The sequence below is a fragment of the Epinephelus fuscoguttatus genome, linkage group LG16 (assembly GCF_011397635.1).
Source record: "Epinephelus fuscoguttatus linkage group LG16, E.fuscoguttatus.final_Chr_v1".
NCBI lineage: Eukaryota > Metazoa > Chordata > Actinopteri > Perciformes > Serranidae > Epinephelus > Epinephelus fuscoguttatus.
The window spans coordinates 29,845,608-29,865,148 of NC_064767.1; the positions used below are offsets into that span (position 1 = coordinate 29,845,608).

General features: G+C 40.6%; 1 protein-coding gene across 2 annotated transcripts in view; it reads right to left on the reverse strand.

The window, feature by feature from the left end:
- Positions 1–14,848, reverse strand: part of vwc2 (von Willebrand factor C domain containing 2) — a 32,398-nt gene extending 17,550 nt beyond the window's left edge. Inside the window, exons 1-3 of one of the 2 annotated variants that reach the window (XM_049601134.1) lie at positions 14,582–14,848; positions 2,162–2,891; positions 582–711 (exon numbers count right to left, since the gene is read on the reverse strand). In XM_049601134.1, coding sequence (XP_049457091.1) covers positions 582–711; positions 2,162–2,812 — 781 coding nt within the window. In that variant the 5' untranslated portion in view covers positions 2,813–2,891; positions 14,582–14,848. Of the gene's footprint in view, positions 1–581; positions 712–2,161; positions 2,892–12,806; positions 12,900–14,581 lie in introns of those variants that run through there. The other variant, XM_049601135.1, reaches the window with a different exon arrangement.
- Positions 14,849–19,541: the final 4,693 nt, after the last annotated feature.

Below are 19,541 nucleotides of genomic sequence, written 5' to 3' on the forward strand. Positions count from 1 at the left end.
AAACAAGGGGACATAATCTAGGACATGCTGTCTGGAATCATCCGAAACAACTTCAGATAATCGACTCTGAGCCGCAGAATTCCTTCTTCTCAGATGGGCCAAAGCTCCTAGACCAACAGGATAATAAACCTACAGCTCCTAGCAGCAAAAAAAGTCTGTACCAGGCAGCAGCGACGGATTTGGAACCTACTCTAAAGCCTCCATCAGATAAACTGAGTAATTATGAGAAAATTAAGACTGAAAATGACACATGAGCAAATGTTTTATACAAAGCGGGTCATAGCTGATTAACAACAGTTGTTGGTGTAACTTCATTAGAATAGATCTCATGCTTCAAATATGCAATCTGATATGGCAAGGGACTGCGAACACTGCAGTGCAGCATGCTGCGTGCTTTGCGTCAGCAAAATGAGCATCGTGCTACCTTGCCCTCATAACTCCTGTTGAGGTGCCCTTGAGCAAAAACATTTGACACTAGTCTGCTTTGATTGGAGCTACTCAGCAGCCACCACTAGCAGACTGGTTACACTGGAATATACGTGTTCACCTCAGTGTTGTTGAAAGAAATGGTCCCCACTCACCAGTCTTGCAGATTGGACAGCACTGATCCGGCTCGTACTCCGGGTCCACACACTCAGTCTGAGGGCAGGCTGCCACAGAACACAACACCTCCCCACTTGGCTCACATCGACACTTCTCACATGGAGACACCTGGATAGCAGAGAGTAATTAACACCCTTATAAACAGTTCACACACAGATACACATACACACAGACAACAAAGAGTCTTCTCCTCTAAATTAATTTCTTGTTATCTTTGCCTCTGCCTCTTTGTTTGTCTCAGTGTCTGTCTCTCTTTTTCCAGCACCCGGTCTCTCTACAGCTATCTCTGTCTCTCTGTCTCACACACACACACACACACACACACACACACACACACACACACACACACACACAGTCTCCTGCCTGTCTGACTTGTTTAATACAGTGTGCATTCAGTGTCACAGAGCTACATCTATAGGGAAGTCCCATCCTTCTCAACTTCATTGCCAATGAATGCTTCATTTTAGAGAGAGCTGAGTCGAGAATTGAACTTCACTATCCAATCAGGGGAAATGGAGAAATCAATAGCAATGGGAAACAAAAGAAAGAAGCTTCCAATTTTCTTAGTGCGTGAACAGAAACATTAGAAATGATTGGTTATCCAAGCGTTTCTGTATGTCTGAAAATAGAACAAATGTGGGACAAAAGCTGGGACTGATAGTATACAGTTCAAATTACATCCAGCCTCTACATTCCCTGTGAAAGGCTTCATTTAGCAGCCACTTGTATAAAGCCATACACCTTTAATCTTAACAAGAGAGCAAAGGTTAATTCCACCAACAGTGCTGTAGATTGCAGAGGCTTGCGCCTCCGCATGGCACTCCACTGTGAAAAATGGAACGAGGCAGCACTTAGTACAATGCCCAAGAACTTAGCAATCAGGCATAAAAACCTGCCTGTTGCTTAGTTTCAAAGCACCCCACCACCCCACCGCACAGCACAAAGGCTGACGTATGCCTCTTGTGAAAGTGGAGCTTCCTGCAGATTTCCCTCAGCAGAGGCTTGACATAGAACTGTCGGTAATACAGTGAGTTAGTGGAGGAAAATCCCATATTAGCCTTAACCTCCTGCTGAGACACTCGCCAACATAAAGAGAGGTATTAGAAACCGGTAAATGTAGACGCAACACCCAGATTGTGGTGCAATCCTGAGTCGAGCCTTTCAAAGAAGTGTCAGAAGATAAAACATTAAAGATCTTTGCTGGTGCATTTCTTTGTCTCTTCACAAACACCCACATGCAGCAGCGTGCTCTGCAGAGTTGTAACATTACTATAACTGTAACGCTATCATCATGTGTATCAACAAACTGAATATGGAAACTCTCTGCTGAAGCAGGCAGCCTGCGGTAATATTCAGCCGTTGTGTGAGAAAAAAAGACAAGTGCTGACCTTTGCCATTATAAATCTGCCTGCCTGCTCGCTCGCATGCTGTGAGGCAAGGTAACTAGTTTCTGTGTAGTGCCTGTGATAAACTCCATTGAACAGCCAGGAGTGTTCTGTCAGCACTTCTTTCAACTTTGAGGATGTCAAAAATGAGTGAATGCAGTTAATGGGCTCACCTTAAACTCTTCTAGCGAGGCGTAGATTTTGCCACGAAACTCGCAGTAGTTCTTTTTCTCCTTGCACATAGGGCAACATTGGCTAGTGTCCACTTTAATGCAGCGAGGGTGAACCTTGGGACATTCTGGCTTGGTGCACAGAGGGCCCTCATCTGTGCAGAGGCAAGGGCACGTCGAAGGGCCCGGGGTGAACTCCTCACCGATGGCAAATACAAAGCCGCTCTCATCCATGCAGCCTTTCCCCCTGTAGTCTGGGTAGGCGTACTCGTCGATGGCGTCCAGGGAGAGGGTGACGTCACTGGTGGGGCCCTCGTCTATTTGGTTCAGGGTGTCCTGCTCAGTCCACAGCTCCTGGGGCTTCGCGCCCTTAGATCCTCGTGTCTGGGAGTTGATGTTTGGCCTGGTGCGGCTCACAGCAGTCCTGTTGAGGCCCAAAGAATTGATTTCCTCTGGCCTCTGCTGAGCACCGTATCCCGGCGGTTCCTCGGGGGCCTGCATGTCCTGGTGTTTGTCCTCTCTGGCTTGGGTCAACACTCTTTCTAGGCGTTCTCGGCTCGCTGGTAAGGTCGCTATAGGATTACACTGAGCGGCGCCCATCAGGAACCCCAGAACAAAGAGAACTTCTGCTGTCATGGCAACGGAGTGCAGCATCTCTCCCCACCACCAGCGAGGTGGGAAAACACCTTGGCTCACATAACACACTTCACATCTCAGGTGTGAGCCAGTCCATCTGGAAAGAGAAAATTAAACTGGGGTTATGCGCTCAGTATTTTTGTTACTTTTTATCCCAGGTTTGGAGTTTGTTTCATTTAGCCTCTAGAACAGTGTATGAAATTCAAGCGACTTCAGAGCCACAAGCAAACATCCCAGTGAGTGTGACGCAAGGCTGTAGGATCAGTGAATTGGATCATCAGGACAAGGAGTATTCATAGGGCTGTGTTAGGAAATCAATACTGCTTCTTACTGTAACACTTCCCTGCATCAATCACTCCCAGCAGCGACTGAGTAAGAGGAAAATGGCCAAAGTAGGACCTGAATCTAACACTCTTAAGCTCCTGCTCCTCTCATGGAACAAAGCATCCGAATCAATGTCTGCTTTTTTTTAAATGAATCACAGTCAACTGTACAAAAGCAGAAATTGATTTGAAAATAGAACATAATTCCAGTCTGGAAAGATGAATCTACTATAGCTGACAGATATCAATTTCAAAATAAAGCCAGATCTGCTGCAGCTTTTGCAAAGTGCTGGATGTGCACCAGAACTTTCTCTAAAATAAGGTCTACTAAATACCTCATTGGTTTGTTTTAATCAAAAGTAAAAGCGCCTCACTTTTTTTTTTTTTTTTTTATAGTTTTCTGCACTGTGAGGAGTCAATATACAACAGCTCAAGTGGAATGAAATCCCAGGATCAACTGCAGACGTTGCAGAGACTGCACATTTTTTAAAAGCTGCAGTCAATGTGTTTGTTTCTGTCTCTTGCTTAACTTGATTTACTGCGGCATCTTGAAATTCAAATGCCTGATATGATGCTTTGCTGCGTTCGGTGGCCTACTTCCATTCATTTCCTTCTCACCAAATGTTCGGTGTCATCTCTGAGCTTGGCTTAACGGGCTGCAGTCGTGTTGACATTTATAGCTTATTTCAAAAAGTGAGATAACATAATATTGACTGACTCAACAATTAACTGTAATGTCCTGTCTGCACTTGTTTAAGAATATAGTTCACCATATTGATTAATTTGTCAAACACAATGAACACAGGTAATTTCCAACAGAGTGACTGGGAGCCCTAAACAGGAGGTGAAGAGCAACTGAGCATGAAATAAGCCATAAGCAAATGTGTCTAGGTATGTGGTGATACAAAGAAAGAGCAGAGATTATGCTGGGACAACCAGCCGCATTAATTCTATCCAGCTCCAACTACGAAGCCAAAGTCTCTCTATATGTTTTAAGTCATGCATTTTGATATTCATGAATTCTGAGCCATTCTGAGGGAAAGGGGCTGACATTGACTGCTGGCACGCCAGTGGTATTTGTGCGGTGTTTTAGCTGAATTGCTATGTTTGAGGCAGAATCCTTGGAGCTGCTGTGGAACGGAGAGGAAGCAGAACGAGGTGCATACCGATAACGCTGCTGCAGCTGAGTGCGAGAGAGAGAGAGAGGGGGAGAGAGGGAGAGAGAGAGGGATGAGCCCAGGCTTAATTAGTAAAAGGACCTCATTTGGCTTTTCTCAGTCTCACCTCTCCACCTTAACAGCTGTTACTAGCTGTCTTACTGATACTGCTGCTGCTGCTCTCCGTCAGGACTGAGCACTGGGTAGCCCTCAGGCTGGTTGTCAACTGGGCACAACTAGACACAGTACCACAGTATCTTAAAGACCTAGGCTGCCGATAGATCGTTATTTCTCTCACTGTTACCAAATCTCATGAAAAGACCAAAAGCAGCTGCAAATTGATCCTACTAACAAGCAAGTATGAATTAATTCAAATCCTAATTTAGCTTATTCCTCCATATAACCATGGATATATAAAGAGAATTAAACACAGTGTTGAAAGCGAGGACCTGTTCATTCCTATGAAAGTTTCTCACTAGCACGTGAAGCCAAAAATGTTCAACTACTGCATATAAGATTACCCAGATAATCAGCACTGTGTACACACTGTGTGGCCTATTGAGCAGGCGCTCTGGAGACCTCCACCCACCAAGCCGGCTGCTTCCAGTTTGCAAATTTGCAAATTCTACAATAGTGAAGGAATGATCCAGCTTACTCTCCCTATGACTGACTTGTGCTCATTGCCTTTGTTGATTGGATTGATGAGGTTTAGGCAAAAAGAGTGGGACTGGTTAGGGTTAGGATTACAAAGTCACGGTGAGCCAAGTAAAGGCAGAGCAAGGCAGAGTAAAGCAGGCCATTCCTTCACTATCCTATCCTATCCTATCCTATCCTATCCTATCCTATCCTCTCGCAAATTTGCTTCAAGTTCCGTGCTCTGCTAACTTGAAGAGGGATAAAAATGATTCAATCATGCAGCTCTTCTAGATTTTCCAGTGTTATTGGACTGAACGGATCAAATCCAGGTAGTGAAAGAGTCATTTCACGGGGCTTAGATGCTCAAAAAAATGTATCCACTGATTTACAGATGTGTCTTTCACCATGTAAATCAATGGAAATAGTCTATATGGGCCACAGGGCATCATGTGACGGATGTAATTACACTATTTGGTCTCTGAAAATTGGCTTTAAAGGAGGCCTGATAACGACCCATGTTTACGTGTTTATTATAGGAGCAAAGGAAGAAGTAAGGTGACGGGGTGGGTGGATGGGTCAAACAAATCCAGGACTCTGACCCAGGACACCGCTGGTCATGTCCCCTGTGAAACCAAAACTGTTGATTTATTTAAATGCACACAGTAGTTGACTGAAATCACATTCTGAGCAGAATTAACTTTAAGTAAATTATGGACTTTATTTAAGTCATGTAACAAACACACTTAATTTAACTCAAACCATGATCCTTTTTATTATTATTATTATTATTATTATTATTATTATTATTATTATTATCCTCCTTTTGCCAAACCTAACCAAGTAGTTTTGGTTACTGTGACCATTTCACAATGCAGTGCACCTATCACCGGTACTCTCCGACGGTCATATATATATATTCTCTATGAGGATGTACTGGTTATTCCACTTGAGCTTGGTCTCACTCTCAAGTCACTGAAATCCAGCACTTGGGCAGTGACTTACAGCGTCAGAAACCAACAAAAAAGGGCGCCTTTAACGTCAGCATGATACACGGCCATGCCGTTATAGTGGCATCGGGGCAATGCGGCGGGACAAGGATGAAAGTTAAGGTGGCAAAAGTCCGACTGGGGCAGGCGGGAGGGGGGTTGGATGTTCTTCCTTCCTAAACCTAACCACATGTTTTTGTTGTCTAAACCTAACTATGAGTGTTTGTTGTTGAAGGGAAAAAAACTTGCTAACAACATGAAATAGGCCACTTACTTTAGCATTAAATGTGTATTAAAGAGACAGTTCTGAATATCTGAAGTGGAGCTGTATGAGCTACTTATAGTGTATTACAAACAGTAGACAGCCATCAGAATGCTCCATGTTCAGAGAAGCAGATGGAGGTCCCACCAGTGAGGCTCAACAATGCACGCTGTGGATTGGGGTTAGCAGTTAGCACCACTTTAAAAAAAAAAAAAGACCTACGTAAAAAAATCAATATCTGACTAAGTGAAAACTATATTGAGAATATTTTTACTTGCTGTCAGATAGCCCTTTCCTTTGGCACCACATTCTCAACTGTATAACGTTTGCATTCCTTTGTATGAGCACAACTGCACCACACAGTCTATAACGCCAGTCAGTGGCAACAAATATATGTAAATTTAAAAAACAGTGATTATGACACAATTCTGTTCACTGTGGAGACAAAATGATACCTTTCGTGATCCGAAGTACAAAGGAAGAACTTTTGCGTAGGGAGACTGATCAGCCGAAAAAGAGATGGGAAACTTCTGTGGAAATGGAGGCCAGACAGAACAGAAGCTAACTGTGAACTGTAATACATGCTGACAGACCCAAAGAGCTACTGCTGTCTGGACTTGGTTACAACACAACTTCAGGATCTTTCTGATCAGAAGATTCCAGAGAATCACATTTTACTGGTTGTTTGGTAAGTCATTTCATTTATTTGTAGGTCTTAGGTGTTATTTTATTTTACTCTTCAGCAAGTGTCCCTCTGGCTTATTTGGAGGTGGTTTTACATAATCCTCTTGAGAGAAATGTTCACTGCAAACGCAGCGTTGTCTCAGTCTTGCGGGTGGAGTGTTGATGTCTATATTCAGCGTAACTAGTTACAGCTGTTTTCATTTCTGTGTTCGAACAGCCTGGAAAAACACAAATATGTACCATCGTAAATCTATAGAAAATTGAATTTTTGTTTCAGTTGGATCAGGCAACAGCACTTTCTGACCCAAACACCTGACCTTACATGGCACTGTTGTACTTAGGCATAGGAATATGAAAGTTATACGTTTGAGAAAAAGGTAGTGCCAAAGGAAAGGGCTGTCTGAAGGCAAGGTAAAGTGGTAAACATATTCTCAATATGGCATCCACTTAACTGAAATACATTTTTTAGGTAGGTTGTTTTTTTAACCTGTTCCAATCCCCTGTCCATTCCCATGCCCAAAGCTCTTCTGGGATCTCTAGATATATAATTACTGTCATCTCGTTTCACTGAATTGCACTGGTTTGTTTGATGGGATGTCTGTAAACCAATCATAGTGTTACACATCATCTAAACTGGACTGCAGTAGTCTCTTTTTAAACAAGCATGGCTGACAGTGAGGCAAGGAGGAAGTACAAGGCACATTTAAGTCTATTAATCATATTATTAAAGAACATATTTTAAACTGTTTATAAAGTAAACATGAGATGTTATATTACTTATACATGTCAAAAAATCATGAAAGATTTATAGCTTTTACCCAGGATTTTTTTCAAAAACATTCATCCATTAGAATGGACAAGGGATCAGAGTTCCATCATAGTATGAATAGGAATGTACTGTTCTAATTTAATTTTCTAATGATACAATCAGCTTATAAAGCATTATATCGATTACGTACACAAGGGGTGTCAAGCTCATTTTAGCAAGCGAACAACATACAGCCCAATTTGATTTCTGGGCCGGCCTGTAAAACCATTGCAGAATAACCTATAAATAACAACAGCTCCTGGAGTTTCCCTTTCTTTTAGTGTAAAGAAGCACATTCTGAAAACATTCAAGCTTTTACAGAGCAGATGACGAACAGCATGAGATCTCTTCAGAAAAATAAGTGCAATTTCATCAATATGTCTGTTCAGTGAATCTACTACCCACATGTGCAAATATTTCCACTCCTGTGTAGTAATACTGGCTGCTACTGAGGAAGCAGGTTAAGTTATCCCCTGCCTTACAAACACTTACAAATCAAAGGTTTTGCCAGTGCCTTAACAATAGGGTTCCATCGATACTGTTTTGAGATAGAAGTCTGATACAGATTGTTTTATACTAAAGCTGCTGATTCACAATATTTTGCACTCTATTCCATATCTTTAAACATGACCATAATAAATATTGATTGTTTTTTCAAAGAACTGTATTCTGGTCAGGGAGGAAAAGCCCCTGAAGAAGCACTTCACATGAAGTATAATGCACACTGTTTAACTTGCTCCTGAAACCTGGCACCTTAGCCCCCACAAGTTTATCAATAGTAGGTGTGTAAAGTCATCTGGTGGGCTGGATTGGACCCTTTGAAGGGCCGGTTCTGGCCCGCTGGTCACATCTTTGATGCTTCTGATGTACACAAAATATTAATCTCAGGAGGTTTTCAGCATACTGTTAGAGAGATGTCTGGAGATATATTTATGAAAAAGATGATATTTTGAATGATGATGACAAATCCAATACAAATTATACATGCATTGTGCTTTAAAGCATCACTTTGCTTATTGATTGATGAAAAATAAATAATTTCATGTTTTTTATGAAAATAGGTTTGTTAAGTTTGTTATTTTTACTATTGCATGGTTTCGGCATTCAGATAATCCATTGAAATGGGCAGAAAAAATGACATGTAACAAAGTATCCTAATAAAAAAAGGAAATTTGCTTATGATACGTGAGTGCATTTAGTGTAGAAATCCAGTACTATTACTTTTTGTGTGTTTTGAACATAACTGGGCTCTTAATGGGTGGCTAAAATCCATTTGCCGCAAACCCCCATCATCAGCAGTGCATGTCTGAGCTTCAGTGGTGCAAATTTGTCTGCTTCTCCAAACTGGCAACATGCTAGCACCCATCTACTGTATGTAACACACTTGCCTCTGACTTAGTACTTCATACAGCCACACTTCAAAAAATCCAAACTATCCATTTAATCTGTGGCTGAGAAAAGTCCCCAACAAATGCATTACTTCGATTTGAGTAATGTTTGCTTAAAACTAGCCCACTGTGCCTGCTCTTAAGAGAAAATACAGACCTGTCTTGAAAATAGAAACTTTTATATTTGTGACTGTATTCAAAGATTCACTTCTTCAGCAGGAATTAATGGGATCTGGGCTGAGTGCCACACACAGTGTAGAGAAACCGAAAGTACTGAGAGGCAGTTAGTTTGGGTCTTGGGCATTTGTTGACAGTAAGACAAATAACGGCAGCCATATCTTTTAATATTTCTCCTTTTTTTTTACCCCATAAAAACAAAATCTTTACAACCCTATGTAAATTCTCTGGATCTGCTAATTAAATTATGAGCTACATTCATTATATCCTAAAGCCATCTTTAATACAGATCTAATCTTTTCTAAATGTCTAATTAATTCTCAGCCACACAGCATAATGTCTGTCATATTTTCAGGCTAGATTGAAGCACATATATACCCTTTTTTTCTATAGCACCTATGTTTTGCGCCTTTGTGGATATTTTTTCTCAGCATTCGTCAGGTTCAAGTGATCGCTAAGTTTCTTACATTCATAGTGTTGCATATAAGCCATTTGGTGAAAGGTCATGGATTTATCTTTGCCCTGCAGCCCTGCAGAGAATTTACTTTTTTTTTTGCTTCACTGCTCTATCTTGAATACTTGCAAAGCCATTTTGGCTGGAAAGAAAAAAATACTATGAACTGACATAAAGATATAATACAGTCTACACATCTCTGCAGCACAGGTTAGAAGCTTGTGCAATGGACTATTATGCAGACATATCACGAGTATTAATTTGAGTGTAATGAGCACAAAATATGTGATAAACTGCAACTGTGGCTCTGTAAAGTCTCTTTTAAGATCAGAGCCCGACACAGAAACTCTGTTTTTACCAACAGATTCAGACACTCTGCACAGGTGTGACCTGAATCAACCCATGTTCTGTAAAGCCTTATACCAACAAGCGGTAACAGCCATCAATCAGCAGCATACTGGGTTTACATAAGCCAACGTCACTGAGTTCATTCACGCTTCCGACACATTTGAACACCCACTTCAGAGCAAAAAAAAAAAAAAAAAAAACAGCTCTGCAAGTGGGAAAAACAACTCTCCAATTAACACTTGTCAGCTCCAAACAATTATCTCTGGAAAACAAACACTTATTAACGCTGGAAAATTAGCTGTATATTTTTGTCTTGAAGAACAGTCACCTTTTTTAACCGCACAGAGCAGAGTGGTCATGTGGTTTAAATGTTTCCACATCTGTTCAGCAACTGTCAGGACTCTGCGGGGCTCCAGATATTGAAGTGGTCCAAACTATTACCAAGCAACATTGAGTGCTAAAATGACAAGTGAGTCCAGCAAAATATGTTCAGTTATAAAAGGAAATATATAGTAGAACAATTCTTTTTAAAAAATCATACAAGTCCTAGTCAATTTTATGATTCAACAACATGCAGTTTGTGCTGCAATGTACAAGGTGGCACCAAAACAGTTTTGGAAACCGGGCAGGAAGCCTCCTGTGGTTTAGCATGCATTAAAATAACTCTGCTTAGCTTGGCAGTTACCTTGTAATCTAATGTTATTTCTTTAACTGATTCTAATTAATAAATAATGATGCAAAGCAGAAGCTGTGAGAAGTGATGTTGTGTATGTGGCAAACAAACTACACACCCCTGGAGTAAAATGTAGATCTTAAATATATGTATTACTGAAACATTGGTGCTCATATCATAAAAGTTTAATGAGTGGGTGGTAAAAGAGTTAATATGAACTGGGTTGCTTAACCTCCACTGAACCGGCCAGCCACGGTCAGTCAGCACTCAGACCAGAGATGTGAAAGTTGTTAGTTCGAACCTGACAAGCTGAACCGCAGGAAAACCGCTGCTGAAAACTCAGCAGCAGAGAGAGCTGCTATTGTTTCCATGAAATACAATATAACATCATTAGAACTCATTAGGGAAAGTGATCCTCCAGTGGGTAATAAATAAACCAGTGTTAGTATTACAGATGTGCTCTCTACAGTGTGTAAATTATACAGTGCTTTCTGTTTGGGGTCTAACAGTCCAAAACATACTTCAGATTGTTTTATCACTTTAATACTTGGTCACTTTTGCTAATTCTGTGAGAACTGTTTGAACCGATAATGTGTACCAGAAAATGACATGTTTTTTCTGTTTGCGGTCTCAGAGGCTGCTGCAGTAAAACACGGTTAAATACAATAGATTTTCATCTGCTCTGCTTGTGACTGGAGTTGACAGGATGTTTTATGTGGCACTGCCTTCCCAAATCACAAATAGGGTTGTATTTCTTTAATTGGAGTTTATAAGTTTGCTCATCAGATGTTTAACTGACCCTAAACATGAGTATTGTCACTATGTAGATTAATAAACTGTTCATTGTTTTCTATGAATGATTTCTTCGACAGACAAAGGGGACTTCTAGTTGTTCATGCATAGCCTATTTAACACACACAAAACATGAAACATTAAATTTTTCTGGTGTACTGCCACACATTTCCTTATGTTTTCTCTTTCAAATTTGTGGCAAGGAGAGGAGTAACCACTTCAATGCTTTTTGATAGTGTATTTCAATTGGAAAAAAAAGAATTATCAATATTATATATAACAAGAACTTAAGGAATATAGGTTGATATTGCAATTATCACATCTTTGCCGGGCAATGTTGCCATTTCAGATACGATATAGGGCTCTATCCCTGTCTGTAGCTAAATGAGCAGTATGTTAAACCTGCAATTACTTTTCATGTTTGTGTTTTTTTTTAACTGCTGTGTAATTTTACTCTGTCTTCAAAAGCTGATACAAGCTGGCACAAAATCCAGTACCAGTGTATAAGTAGGAGTAATCACATCAGCTGTCACAGTGACCAGACCCTCATCAGAATAGGACCTGACTCTGCCAAAAATTAAAAAATGTGTTTTCCCTTTCCCTCAAATATTCCAGTTTTGGCTTCAGAAAGCTCTACAGCTGCACTTTCTACACACAGTAAACAGCAATTATCACATGACAGTAGATGTTACCTTGGAGCTGCAACTACTTGGCAGCAGAAAATTATAATTACCTGCCGTAATGGCTAATTTTACAATAATAAAGTTGCATTTATTTATTCTGCTCCCCTATTGCAGTTGCAAATTTAAATTGCTGACAGGCCCTGTGCTGTTACTTTTAAGTCCTGACTGACAATGTTTCCACTTTCAACTGACATTTAAATGTTGCAGTTGCTTCCTATATTATAGTGGGAATGAACACAGCTTCAGCACAGCGCCAGCAGGAGTAGGTTTAGTCATTATCGTCACTGGAGATATAAATCCCTCTGTCAAAGGCCAAAGTTCTGTTTACATCTCAGGCTATTGAACATAGCCGGTTTGACCACTGAGGTGCAGCAACAATGATTAATCAAGCAGAGACTCAACCTGACTGTTAGTTCACGGTTCAATGATGCTCACCATCGCATTGATTCATGACTCATAAATTATTGTCGTTTTCATTACCCAGCAGAGCGGACAAGGCCCATAAGTCTTGACACAACAACCTTAGCTCCAAGTGAAATTTCAGCTCTACCTTGACTAATAAGATACTGTTATTCATATAGATTGAATTGGCAGTGCTTCAACAACACAAAGCATGGTAGTTAAGATGTGTTAAGGCTGACCTGCCTCTCGCTTTCTTCTTTGATGTCACTCAGAAAGGTTTCTTCCAGGGAGGTTGATAGCTCTTTCACTCACACATTAATGCTATAAATAGGTCCAAATGTACCCAGGCAGCGCTCTCATCTCCAGGAATTTTCCACACACGAGCTCAGATGTTTTTGTTTATTCCTAATTACCGTTTGGTCTTAATAAATGTGAGCAGTATTTAAAAGAATATTTGCAAATGTGCAAATTTGATCCGCCTGAAAAGCATGGTGAGAGAAAACGACAACAGAGGAAGTGATACATCAGTGGTGAGGCTCACAGCATCCTCCCTGTTTCGATTTCTGTTTAAGTGTACACACTTTAAGTCTGACAATGAGCCCCCAAAACAAGCAAACATCACATCCACATTGTCTTGGAGAATAAAACTCGACGTCCCTCTGTAAAATCAAACTGGATGTCATTGAGAGGAAAACCATCTCCTCAGGGCTGGAATTAACTCAGACAGACAATATGCCCTCGCCGCTGTGTGCACTTCATTTATTGCACATTACAGATTCTTCTACTTACACTGTTCCAGCTACCCAACATGCCATCGACGGCACATGGGGAATGCAACAATTTACTTTGAGGTCTACTTCAATTTATGACAAAGCAGATCATGGGGGATGAGACGTGAAATGTTTAGACAGTGGTGGCTAGTGGGCTTGGATCTGACAGGGCTGAGAAAGGATTGAATTAATGATGCCACGTTTGAAAACTCATTTTTATACAGATAAACAGTGTGAAATGATGAAATCCAATTAGAGCAATAAGGGATGCTAAGGCAGGATCCAAGAGTATTAAGCCATCTGCCAGTGAGTAAAGATTGCTGCAGGGCTGCCTAATTGAATTTTATCCTCTGACTGTAAATCTTACGAGTGACCCAAATCAAAAGAAAGTTTGCCTAAACGTGAAAAGCAAAACCAACAGCCCTTGCAAAACTGTCATATAATCTTAAGATTATGTGCAGTGGAACAAGGTGAGAATTTGCTCATACACAGAGCCTGCCAGGAAAAGTCTGGAGCAGGAAACATATTAAAGAGATGAGTGGAAATCAGCTTGATTTTTTTTGTAATGCTCAGATGGAACAAGAAAAGATGATGATGTCAAGCCGTTTTGACTTCCTTCTGTGTCAGAGACGTGGTGACATTTAAATAAAACTGTGAATAAATCTCAATTCAGTGATCATAACTGCAACAACCACTGACAAACAAGCAGCTATATTCTCAGGAGAGCATATCCTATCATCATCCAACCTTCTACCTTTCTGGACACTGAATGTATGCAATAGTGAAAACACTGTATTATGTGTTTGGGCTGTACTGTCAGAGCCTGTGTTGACTAGATGTTGCATCCTGGAGTGTGTGAGCAGGCAGCGTCTTTGTGCAGCCACTGAAATCCCTCTCATGCTTCTTAGAGCAGCCTCAGTCCCATTTCCATGAAAATACTAACACAGTTGACTTACACTGAAACCTATGTAGCCTCCACAGGTGCAACAGCCTTTGTCTGCAGGTTTGAACAATCTGCATCAGTTTCCCACCATCAAGCTCATCTGCATATAAAAGCTTATATGATAAATGCAATTTAATTCCCACGCAGGCATGGTGGCTTTACTGTAAGTGAGTGAAATCTTTATGAATTTCAGGAGAAGACACAGTAAAGTAAGTTGGTGTGAAACATGAGCATTCAAGCAAATTAGCCTGCACAAGATAAAAAGCCGCATCCCCCACACAGCATCAGTGATATAATTCACCTGTGATCCTCGGAGTCTGTCCGTATCCGTCAGTGCGCTGGGTTGAAACGCAGCCTTCGGACTGTTGGACAGCGGAGCCACGACAGCAACAAATGATCTGTGGTGAAGAGATGGAAACTGACGCTCGTTAAGCCAGTCAAATGCACAGTTTCCCCGGAGGATGCTCGCAGGTCATCAGCGTGTCGCGCTCAACTTTGATCGCCACAGTGAGTGAAAGCGCTCCGTCTCCGGCGATCCGCCGCTGCAAGTGCCGCGCAGCTACTGATGTCCCTGCTCTACACTGGCACTTTATTTCTCACGGTGACAAAAAATAAATAATTTAATAAATGGTGGGGGGTGGTGGGGCGCCAAGTTCAGGCGAGCGGCCGCTAGATGGGGCAGTTTAAAGTGAGTGAGGACCAACAGGCAGTCAATTAGTGAGCCGAAGAGACGTTTCACAGGTCGGTTCATGAGGTTCACACACCATTGTGATTAACGACTTTACATAATTATCTCGCATTAGGAAGTCGTTTCCATGACACATTTTGGTCACTGGGTAATTTGTTGCCGAATGAGAAAAGAATAAAGCACATTAGCCTACACAAGGAGGGGAAAAGTAAGTAAAATGTAGTGTAAAATCAGTGTTGGATCATGCAGGGCCACAGCAAGGATTTTACATTCACTGAGCCAGCCCCCCATGATCCACCACTCTGATTAGTTTGAGCAAAATTATGGAATAATATTTGGATTTTTCCTATTTTATTTCTTAAGTTAACTATTCATTTATACTGTCTTTTAATTTAGGCTGCAAAAGTAGTCTTAAGCGGGCCCCAAGGGGGTCCTCAGAGTTACTGCAGGGGGGCCACCAAATTATTTCATTTGTTTTATTAATTAGTTTTTAGTTTTTAATTAGTTTTAACACTAACACAAACTCAACATATTATTAGCAAAGATAAATTGACTTATTCATAAAATATTTTAATGGCAGGCTAACTGTTACTCATGAATCCCAGACACTCAGGAAAGCCACTCAACCTTGCTTCCAACTTTTTCCGCGGTATTGCAGCAAAAATCCCTTGTGGCTCAAAAAGTATTTCTCCCATAGAGGTTTTTGTAAAACTTACCTTGAGCAGAGAAAAACAATTCTGTTCAAAGTCTGTGAGCTGACCTGGAACTCATGAGAGACACTTGTGTGCATATTCAGTGAGCAGAATATTATTATATTATCATCATATCGTGGAAACAAACTTGGCAGCTAGAGACGTTTTTGGTGTATGCACCATAGGAATGAGTAGGCACCATCTTGGCATCTGGCATCTAGGTATCATTAAACATCTATGATGAATCCTTTTGTAGTCATGTGAGCTAACACCAAATCACTGTGCAACCACTGTCCATAACAGTAAGGTGAACTAGTTAGCTAACATTTACATACTATTGAAATATATTGGCCAGTTAGCTGTATAATATTCCAAGTGGGCGGACGTCCTTTTGAGCCATAATGGATCATTTTGTAATTCTTCAAGCAAGAGACTGTGACACACCGTCCACCTCAGAAACCCCTACCAAAAGTGCAGAGGGTGAGGTTAAGGCACCTAGCCATGCTATAACCGTTGCTGACTAAACAGCTACAGGAAAGTAAAACAAGAGAAGACCTGTAAATATTTAGAGAATTATCCCAAGTGCAACTCAGTTTTATACAATATATTGTAGTAAAGGGTTCCTGCTCTGTCTCTCTTTGAGCTTAGCGGTCCTTGGCTTGAAAAACGATGAAGACACCTGGTCTGAAGGCCCAAACACACTGAAGCATTACACTATTTTTTGCCCTGGCTTCGACTGTTTTGATTTGGAGCATTGATGAAGACCCAGCAGCCACAGCTGTGTTTTCTGCAGCCACAGTGTAAGGAGAGAGCTAAAAGGAATAAAAAGGTAAGGACAATATTTTATTAAAGAAATTAATTATTAAAGGTATACCATGCAGGAATTATGGGCTACTGTTTGAAAACAGCATCACCAGCAGAAGTGAAAGTGAAAGCCAATCCTAGATTTACACCACTTGGCATTTTACCTCGCTTTATTTGTGCTTTTGGTGCTGTGTCCACAACCAGGTCTCACTTTGAAGCTGTCGAAATCCAGCGCTTGGGCAGTGACTTCCGGCGTCAGATACCGGGAAAAAAAGCCATAATTTAATGTTGGCATGATATGCAGCTGGTTGCTGTTTTAGTGTAGAGGTGGCTGGTGGTGTCAAGGGGAATCGTGGCAGGAAAAGACGAAAGTTAAAGCAGAATAAAGGCTAGAGTAGGGTGGGTGGATCCAGCAAACACTTGACTTTCACCCATGAGAGCAGTGTTGGCATCCCATAAGAATATAAAGCCAAACCCTGTTCTTATTTTTCTAAACCCAACCATGTGCTTTTGTTGCCTAAACCCATTCACCACAGTTGTCGAAGGGAAAAAAGTATGTTTTGCCATGTTGCACTGACCTAGTGTGTTTATTTTGAAAGAGACTGTATGTAGATGCTGAATTTCCTGTGAGAACAAAAGTATATTTTCAAAGAAGACAATGCATGTAACAGGCAGAACTTGACACAGCTTCCCAGAACGCCAACAACCAATGCACCCACGGTCCCTTGCACGTTGTATCTGGACATGAAAAGTCCATGACCAAACATCGATATGTGACGAGATCGCAGTGAGAATGTGTTGGTCATAATTTCCTCTTGGTTGCGAGCTGCTTGCATTTGGTACCTGGTCACCTTTTTATAAAGTCACAACCCCACCTGTGCACTGTGCCCAGGGTCACCACAAACACAACAAATTAAGGATATAATAAAATACAGGCTGAGGACAGGGTCTCTGCAGGAAATACACCACCACACTCTCCTGGTGTGGCTACTTGTAGTTACGTTCATGTGAGTCTGTATAATGTTTATTTTTTATTAGGAAAATCCTGCAAAGCTTACCCTTAATAATAATAATGATGGCCCACAAAACTAAACAGTGTTCTGCTGCCAACCACCTGACAAAAACAGCAACATGCATCAAACAGTTGCCCTCCTGACTCATGTAACATTAGGCTACCTCAACAGAAATTTATAGAAAATTAACGGGGCATAAAGCATATTGTTCCCGCCTACTTGCGTCCTTTTCCCAAAATACTGCTGGCTCTGTGGAGTTGGAATTTTATATAACATTATTCAAAGATTGATGGGGGTATCTGTAATACACACACAAAGATGCCTAAATAAAGATCTTTTCCTAAAATACTGCTGGTTCTGTGGTGTTGGCATTTCGAGTATGATGCTTGCAGTGTGGCAAGGTAGCATCACTTGACATGTCAAATGAGACGTTTCAATTATCACTTTCAGTGTGTTTGCCCCTTTAATATTTTAAAGCCTTCTCCACACTGCCATGAATAAATTCTCTGGCTGAGAGATGCTGCAAACTTTCATCTATTTATTATTTTGCTGGAATATGGTAATTACAGTTAAAAATGTTGAATCTAAAAATACTGCATTCCGCTTATCAAGCACTCCTGTACTAACCTATAAGCATATTTAATACAGTTGTGAGGTATTTGTACTTTACTTTATTTGATTTTTTTTCTACCTGCACCTGGTCCAAAACATTTCAGAGGGAAATACTGTGCTTCTCACTTCACAAGATTCATCTGACAGCAGCTACTTTTCTGATAAAGATGAAGAGTGTACAACCTCTAAGCTCTCTAAGCTGTACTTGTACATCACCATGCTCATAGTGACAATGTTTAGAAGGTAAAAATGTGGAAGTGGCAATGGACTTTTTTTTCGACAAAACTAAAGACCTTTACACCATAAACTGATGCAGAAAAGGTACAAATTTGAATGCAGGAAACGAAACCTTCGTCCTTGGCTGAGGCTGAGGTGAATGTCATGGGTTTTGCAAGTATTTAGCAAGCGGCAGCCTCCAGGGCTGAAAAAATTAAGCCAACAAAGAAGTGCCAAAAACTGCAGTTCTTTGAACAGCCGCTTGAGGTCTACAGTCTACGGTATTTAGTCATGAACTAAAGTTGGTCAAATCAATATTTTGACCTGATGATAGTGCCAGAGAAAAAGTCAGATTCATTGGGATTCATCCTCTGGGGTCCATGAATGTCTGTACAAAATTTCATGGTACATTAAAAATTTAAGTTTCACGGCTATGGAAGTGAGCCTTCGAGCATACTGACGGTCAGGCAGAGTAAGAATTGAGGTTGCAGAAAGAGCAAAATATAACTTGTGCTTGTCTGCACCTTACTATGAACTGATGCCCATTTCCATCATGGACCAGCCTTCAGAAAATGAAAATTCCTATCTCCTTTTTTTCCCCCTTTCTCTCTATTGTGTGAGTAAATTGGGATTCACACAGAATTACAGCCTGGCAGGTTCTGGTCGTATGGTTTTTGATTATAACTTTTATTCTCCTTTTTTTTGGAAAAAAATACAAAGAAGAAACAGTCTCAACCAAAATTATATCGACATATCATATTCCAGTTACACAGGCTTTCATAGTATAAGAATATAGAGCATTTAATGAATATTATTTAAGATTTGACTATGAAGTCTGTGAGAACTGCTCCCAAATGTACAGCACTGTGTAATCACTCTCTTGAAGTACTTGCGGTTCCTCTATAAAATTAAATGGATGATTAATTTTTAAAAAAAAGATATTTGAGAAAATAACATAATGCAGTGTAATACAATAAACTAAACCACCCAACTGTAATAAAGTAACCGTAGAGTGAGCTCCACTGTAGCCAGCTACATTATAAGTTATGCATCAGTAGGAATAATCCAACATTATGACATAAATTATAACTGATAGAAACCAGTTTACCTGCATACCCGTAGTGTATACTCTTACTACACTATAAGAATATTATAGGACTACAACCAATGAAAATTACATAATGTAAGGTCTCCAATGTCTTATACTATTTGCTGTGTGATGTCGCAAAAGAAACA